The sequence below is a fragment of the Cyprinodon variegatus genome, unplaced genomic scaffold (assembly GCF_000732505.1).
Source record: "Cyprinodon variegatus isolate N-32 unplaced genomic scaffold, C_variegatus-1.0 Scaffold100, whole genome shotgun sequence".
Classification (NCBI taxonomy): Eukaryota; Metazoa; Chordata; class Actinopteri; order Cyprinodontiformes; family Cyprinodontidae; genus Cyprinodon; species Cyprinodon variegatus.
In genome coordinates, this window is record NW_015150553.1 from 1,100,194 (window position 1) to 1,108,209 (window position 8,016).

The window sequence follows — 8,016 nt, forward strand, 5'->3', positions numbered from 1 at the left end:
GGAGCTCTGTCACCCGGGGAGGACTCAGAGTTTTGCCGCTGCTCCTCCATGTCAAGAGGAGCCAGTTGAGGTGGCTCGGGCCTCTGATTAGGATGCCTTCTGGATGCCTGCCATGCAAAGTGTCCTGGGCATGTCCCACCGGGAGGAGGCCCAGGGAGAGACCCAGGACACGATGGAGGGACTATGTTTCTCGGGTGGCCTGGGAGCGCTTTGGGATTCCCCCGGGGGAGCTGGCCCAAGTGGCTGCGGAGAGGAACGTCTGGGCCTCCCTACTGAAGCTGCTACCTCCGTGACCCGACCCTGGATAAGCGGAAGAAGATGCATAGTTTCCTTGGCCGACCTTACTTTATCAAATGATTCACAGAATCATAAAAGTGTTGTTACAAATCAAACATGCTTCAATTTTCCTATCAAGACAAGGAGCAGTTCTTATTTGCCAAGTTATTCCTTTAAAAACATTTGCCAACTTATTATTATAAAACAGCAACTTTCTTAGTTTAACTAAACCTTCTTGATAATAAAGAAGTTGTTTGCTATGATTTTCTTTGCTTTTCGACCTCCTTGATGCATCACGGTTAAGCACTACCAGCTTAATTCTCTTATCCCCATCGCTGGCATTGTCGGTTCAAAATAAAAAACTGAATGTCCAACATTTTGTTATTGGTGTATCTTTACATTTGTCTCACTAGAGTTAATAGTATTTAACCCCAGGTTAATTGAGTTTTATTTGTATTTATATTTAACAAGAAAGGTTATTTTATGCTGTTTGATGTGTTTTGGTAATGAAATAGACGATTGTACAGAATAAAAAGTTAAAGTTAGTACACTTTTGTATATTTGTGATTTTTTTTAAAACTCAAATAAGGTTTGAGAAAATATGAATTGAATGAGCTTGGCCTGCAAACCTAGCTAGCAGTGTAGTAAACATCTTCAGACACCAGAGGGCAGTTTTGTTTGACTTTTTCATTTTTTTTTTTTTTTTTGGCCTGAGATTCAAACAGCACTCTAGATTAATTCATATCATGGGTGAAAGAGAAGTAATGTCTGTATAAGTAAATTTGATCACTGTCATATGCATGTTACTTTGAGTTGTTTAGCTACCTAACAAACAGGACATGTTCTCCACGTTACACATGTGTTCTTGTTCTACTCTTGACAACCTGCCTGTGTTTATCTGTGGCTGGCAGGCTGAGGGGGTTTAATCTCTGGCTGTGTGAGTGTGAAAGATATGGGAGTAGCTGAGGGGGTTTTCTGGATTAGAAGCTCCAAAAATATTCGGGTTGAAGTTTGAAGATGAGTCACGGCACAGAAACAGCTCTTCGGTATAGAGTGGAGCCGTCTCTCTCTCTCCTTATGAGTGTGTCTCCTGAAGAAGCCAAAAAACTTAAAAACAGTGAGGAGTGACACTTACCTTCCACCTTTGCACTTATTCTATAGTGATGTTGGTCTGTAAATAACAAAACGTCAGAATTTGCACTTGTTGGGTGTTTATTTCATTTAAGGCAAAGGTATTTAAGATTTATTTCAATCAACTGAAAAATATATCCCCAAACCAAACCAATAAATACTTTAAATTACATTCAAGTATTTATGGATGTTGTTTTGTGCTAGTGTAAAAAAAATCTAGCACATACCAAAATATAATTATCTGCAATGATTCTTAATGGTGAGACTTTCCCCATTATAATGAACAAGATGATTAAAAATAATCACATTAAAACATCTAAGAACATTAAAGCTCCGCTCAAGAATTTAGGCCCTTTTTTATGTTTCCAAGAGGATCAGTGTTTCAAACAAGCACACAGGCTGCAGCTTAGAAGGTAGAAACATACAATTAATCTTAACTCAAACTTATGCAGGTTTTAACTCCACCAAACAGGTACTGAGGTTATTTGCAGTCTGTTAACAGAAACATAGATTTCTTATTTCAGGCTGAAGGAGAATAATATCCAAGATTACATCAGGATGTTAAACAAAACTACAAGGATTCATTTCTAAGTTTCAATTTAAAATGGGCACAAATTAGGAGCTAACTTGTAGGCGATACTAGAATAAAGATAATCTGCTCCTCTGGGGAGAGCAGTTCTTTCTAAAGCTGACTGAGCTTTAGAAGAATGGCTGCAAAATCCTTTAAAAGAGGTGAGCCCAATTGCAAAGAGATGCCTGAGGCTGGAACTGCTGCCTGAGATGCTTCAACACAATGTTGAGCAAAACTCTTAATTCCTGCAGTTAAACAAGATGTAACACTTATTTTCATGTAACCTCACAGTTTGCTTCCTGCAGGAAATGAACATCTTTCAAAGCATAATCAATCATCATGCAGGGACCATTAGTTTAAAATATCATCTGTTTTTCAACTACATTAAATAAAAAAGTAGCATGATGACAATTCTTTATATCCATTCTAAATCACAATTCGAATAATATTTAATTGCATTACATCAAATCCTTCTTATAACTGCTGAGCAGCTTCCTGCATGTCTTCAACAGTATTTTGACGATTAATCTTGGATGGTGAGCTCCTAATATTGAAGGCCAGCGTCGTCCTTATTTCTAGCTCCCTAAAAGGTTTAAATCTGTTATTTTGTTCAGACGTAGTGCATTTGGGTTGAAGCTCAGCTGAATCTAACTTGCTCCTTTTTTTCATAATAGGTTTGTTAACCTGGCGGCTAGATACGTTGCTGCTAGATGTTTTTATATCAACAGGAATTAAAAGAAGAATGATCATATTTTCTGGTTAGATCTTGACAAATCCACTCAGTGTGCTTTTATAGAATGTGTGATGCTAAAGGGAAGAAAGCTAAAGGTATAGTTATAGTTGTAAGCTGGTGTTTTAATCCTGAACTTTTGCTAATTGCTAAACACTTCATATTTCAGTGTAAAAAAAAGAAGTTTAAACCTTTTTTTTTTTTATTGTATTGTATACTTTAATTCTCAATAAGCTTATGGGAATGTTCTTAGCAATTTGGTAAACTTTTATCAGCCAATGGAACCCAACAAAAAGTTTGAGTAGAAAACCATGCACACCAATACCAAGCATTCAAAACAGAAATTACATTTTCAAATAAAAACTTATTCAAAGGTTAAGGTTAACTTACTTAAAGGTTAAGGGAACAAACAAGATTATCAAAAAAAAGGCATTGCAATTTAGCAAATGATATGTTTATCATTGATGTGTAGGGATATGTATGACATCTGGGTTGAATGGTCTTTTCAATGCTATACAGATAAAGTCAGGTTTATTTTTTTAACTGCTGCAGTGATTCCAGCATCACAGCTTCAGGCTTTCAATGTGCTTCTCAACCTCCAGGATCATCTCACTCAGGCTCTTCCGAATGTCCAGGGTTAGCATGTTCTCCTCCTCTGATGGAGGCTCCAAAATATCAAACTGGGAGCGCAACAGTTCTGCCTTCATGTAATGTCCCTGTCGGGCCACCATCCTCTGGTGAATGAGATCATAGTCACCGTGCAGGTACAGGAAGAAGACCTCTGGAGAGGCTGAATGTGAGGTGGTTTGGTGTGAGCAAATAGTTGGAGCCCCGGACATCGAGCCATGGAGGAGGATGTGCCTGTAGAGACGCTTCAGAGCTGAACAGGCTATGAGAGCATCTGAGCCGGAACACCTTTCTCTGTGACGAGAACACGTGAAGATGTCAAGAACGGCTTCTTTTACACCGCATGGTTAATATTGTTGAAGGGAGGAATAAAACCTTATGTTAAAGTTAGCATTAAGCATACCAATGATTAGCAGGCTGTGAAAAATAGTGCCATATGGATGCCAAGGAGAAGCAGTCTTTGATGTTACCATGTACGTTTTAACATCTTCACTTCTCCTCCTCATGCTCTAACTAAATCCGTCTTTACTCCCACAAAACCTTTCCGGTTTTCACCTTAATTTTCTAACCCACATTCAATGTTTTCTGATGTTTTTGAGCATTGTTACACCTGTTCTTTCTTACCTCACTGCTGAGTGTTTGAGATTTGTAAGACTGAATTTGTGTTGCTTCCATAACTAAAAATAGCTGACATTCTATTGCTACACACTTTGCTCCTTGCTTTAAATGCTAAAGATGTTGTTATACTGGATGTAACTTAACATAAGGTGAAAATAATAATCGTTTTTCGTTTTCTCGTTTTCCTTTTATGGTACAATTTATTCTTACCTCTCAATGATTTCATGTAGTCTTAGAAGCCAAGGAAATCTGTCCTGAAAAAAAAAAACATTTTCCTTTGAGCAAACAGAATGTTTAGTTACTTTTTAGATTTAAATTTATGAAGACAAAATGCAGGAAACACATGGGTAGTTTGTAAACTTCAAGAACCCAGTGCTTAGGATATCCAAAACAAATAATGTAAATCCTGAAAAGTATCGTTAGAAGAAGAGATGTGTCAGATTTTAGGTCAGCTGCAAGGAAAGTTGTGAGAATCAGATTCAAATGCTTTTTAATGTTGTTCTAACACATCAACTAGAGACAGACAGAGTTTTCATAACCCCTATTTAAGATGTGAAAAATGCATAAAACTAGGTTTCATAAATTTATTTAAATCAGGGGTTTAGTTGAGGGGGACAAAATTAATACAGGTTAAGAATTAACTATTTGTAAATTAGTGGCACAACTGTCCATGCACTGGACGAATTCTTCAAAGTAAAATTATTCAAAAATTTGTTTTAATTCAACGATGACTTCCTGTTTTCCTGAAGCTCCAACAAACTTTTTTTTTGGTCATTGCTCACAGAGCACAAACTTACATTTAGTCTGTCCCCAAATACATAAGGGACGATAATAAAGGAGTAGAACAAATCCTGTGTTCCTATGAAGAACTGAATGGCATCTTGGTATCAAAGCAACCATAAGAGGTTTTCTTCATGCTAACTGGCTCCAGAAAAAAATCTTCAATGTCAAATCTTTAAAAACATAAATGTGAGAAGTTTTAAAACGTATGAGACTTTTACTGGATCTGTGCACTTTAGTCAGAGCAGATTAATACATGGCCATTCAGAAAAACAAACTTTAGGTAGTCTGACATTAAATCATGGGCAAAAAGATGCTAATTTATATTGCACATTTACCCATCACCCACGCTGATGCTCAAACATTCATAAACAGACATGCAAATGGGGTATTATTGGCACAGAGACATAACAACCTGTAAAAATACAAAATATAGCTTTTAAATGATGATTCCATTTGAATCTATTATTTGCAACCAGTGGGTTAAAGGAGATTTGACAGAAGAACACATGTTTAAATAATCAGTTTCTACATTTGAAAATCACTCAAATGATACAAAACAAGATAGTTGAACGTTTTCCCTGAGCATTAAGAAGACAAATCAATTAAAAGTAGCTGTTATTACAATTTCACAATACTTTGATTTAATCTTAAGAACTTCTTTGCCAATATTCACTCGCTCAACACATTAAAGGCTGTTTAAAATAATGCAAATGAAATTAAAACATCAGGTAGATTTTTTTTAGGATGAATTTGCTCAGAAAAGGAATCTCACAGGCTTCAACTTATTTTGCTTATGTTAACCTCATTCTGCCAGTTAACAACGATATGACAGGAAGATTTTTATTTTTTTTTTTATGAAACCTGGCAGTAATCCTTTATTTACATTTCTGCAACACTTCATCGTTTAATCTCAGTCTGCCAACTGTTGGCTGTCAGTGAAACATTGCAGCAAGTGTTGGACAGAGGTATTACTCCTCAGCGTTCAGAATAAAGCTGTGCGTGGGAAGTTATCATCTGCTTCCAACCGCAGCTAACAGCAACCTGGTGCCAAATGCTGCCAGACTGTCTCTGCCTGCTGGTTCAAACTGATAGCCAGACCTAAATATCTAAAATGCAGTCTTAACTGTGAAGTCCTGACCCAGCTTTAGAGTTCCTGGAACTAATATATGAAATATGTCCATAAACATGATAATAAATCATTCCTGAGCAGACCTGATCTGTGAGAGGTTCACCTCGAGCCATCTTATCAATGTTCTCTTGAGGGTGGAAGTTATCTCCTTCATAGAAGGGCCAGCCAAGCTATGGACAATTACATGAGAAGGTTAGTATCACCTTCATATCAAGATAAAGTAATGAGACAGTGTTGTGTTCTGGTAAAGAATCATCCTGATTTACTTACCTTTTCAGAGAGAGACGTCCCTAAACTGGTTCTATTCGAAAAAACAAGAAAAAACGCCAAAAATTAGCAAATGTTCACAATAAAGTTTAGAAAAAGTAATGATGGGAATCAGATGACTAATTCTTAATAAAGCTATTTTAAGACTAATGAACAATTTAGGGAAAAATCTTCACATATTTTACTAAGAGACATTTAAATAGATTGGTCACAGCATTACTAACCATAGTATACTCTTGATTTACTTAGATGCTATTTTAAGCTACTCTTTTTGGCAAAATGGCTCGAGCTCATTTAAACTGGCTCATTTCCTGGCACAGGTCTAAAGTATCGTCCAAATTTCTTATAGAATTCCATATAAAGTGGTCACCCTTATATTAAAACAAAGCTGAATAATCCAGAAATACCAGAACACCATAGTCACTCTCCACAGAAAGATGGATTGTGCATCAGCGAGGAGCTAACGCAATCTCATCCGGGAGAGACAAAAATGCTCAGACCTGCGGGAGAAGGCCGGAGTACCCGGGGAGAACCCACGAATGCACAAGGAGAAAATGCAAACTCCATGGAGAAAGAATCGAACCAGGAAACTTCTTGCTGCAAGGCAGCAGTGCTACCCACTACGTCACTGAGCAGCCCCATAAAAAACATCCAATGTATACATATTTTTAAGCAACAAAAGTTAGTGTAATAATGTTTAAATCAATCCAGATAGTAACCCTTAAATGTAAAATTACTTACTTTCCACAGCCTGAAACTCCCATTATGATGTAGATCATCCTGTCTGCTCACAGGTCTCAATGCATTTCTTGTGCTACAATAAATGATACAAGAAAAAAAAATTATATTGAATTTTAAGGGTTGATGAAGTTTTCAGATCCTTCAATTGACTAAAATAACAACCCAAATACAAGAAACCTGCTAAATGTCCTTATTGAAGAAACAAACTTCTCTAAGATCACATCTCTAAACAACGACCTTAAACCTATTAAGCCTAGAAGGTTTCAGAAGCTATTTATGCTTGAAATGATGCAACTCAAATCAACAGGAAAACCTCCACAGTTAATATGGGTAAATGCAACCTTTCAGTACCAATGTAAAAATAAAAGATAAAGGAATAAATGTTTCAACGAAAGGGATTTATTTGTGCTTAAACAAATAAAAAAAAGTCTGTCTAAGTCTAATATTTATGATGCTATGGGACTATGTTGGCTTAAAGATGCCAATTAAAGGATCCCGTAATTACTGTAAACGTAAATTGTGCCATATTTAAAATACTGGGATATTTTCAATAGAAAATGTGATGGTAGCTTTCACAATCTATCCTTTATAGGGTAAACTACAGAGATGGATATATAATAGTTGACTCTGGATTATATAGAGAAATCAAATATCCCTATCTTGCTATGTCTTGTTGTAATTTTTCATAAAAGAGTAAATGCTTTCCTCTTGGCAAAAGGGTGTCATGACTTCTTTAATCATTATGCTTTCATCAGGTCCAATAAGTGTTTACGTCCTTGCTGTCAGTTTCCCAGATTCAAATCAGATATAGGAAGGCTTTTTTACATCAATGCCATTATTTGCAATTTTTCCTATCCTTTTCTGTAATTGGACTGCTGTTTCTTTTAGCCATGAACCTATCCATTTTTGATCTGAGCATACCATCTTTCATGACTTATGGTATATTTTAAATGTAATTTATTATTTTCATTTTTCTTTTGTATTGAGTACTTGTTTGTTTTCATTTGCCTTCTGTTTTGTGATTGACATACGAGTTTACCCACAGTGGTACAGTTATACATATCCATTGTAATCAGAAAGGGGAACCTATAACTGCTACGATGTATAAAACTTATTATCGATAAGTTTATTTATATATATATA

General features: G+C 36.2%; 1 protein-coding gene across 2 annotated transcripts; it reads right to left on the reverse strand.

The window, feature by feature from the left end:
* Positions 1-1,508: 1,508 nt before the first annotated feature.
* idnk (idnK, gluconokinase homolog (E. coli)) lies at positions 1,509-6,947 on the reverse strand. Of its 2 annotated transcripts, none has more exons than XM_015374284.1 (5): positions 6,874-6,947; positions 6,136-6,166; positions 5,949-6,035; positions 4,164-4,202; positions 1,509-3,629 (listed from the first exon to the last, which is right to left on the reverse strand). In XM_015374284.1, the coding sequence occupies exons 3-5, from the start codon at positions 6,017-6,019 to the stop codon at positions 3,272-3,274; spliced, it is 468 nt and encodes a 155-aa protein (XP_015229770.1). In that variant the 5' UTR covers positions 6,020-6,035; positions 6,136-6,166; positions 6,874-6,947; the 3' UTR covers positions 1,509-3,271. The 2 variants fall into 2 exon arrangements, with proteins under 2 accessions (XP_015229770.1, XP_015229769.1); XM_015374283.1 differs by having other exon boundaries at positions 4,164-4,207.
* Positions 6,948-8,016: the final 1,069 nt, after the last annotated feature.

Bases quoted from the DNA above. Each gene is read 5' to 3' on its own strand.
- idnk (XM_015374283.1), bottom strand. From the start codon at position 6,911: ATGATCTACATCATAATGGGAGTTTCAGGCTGTGGAAA. The intron at 6,167-6,873 runs GTAAGTAATTTT...TTTTTCGAATAG, and splicing joins GGAGTTTCAGGCTGTGGAAA to AACCAGTTTAGGGACGTCTC. The intron at 4,208-5,948 runs GTCTGCTCAGGA...TTTTTTTTTCAG, and splicing joins GTGAACCTCTCACAGATCAG to GACAGATTTCCTTGGCTTCT.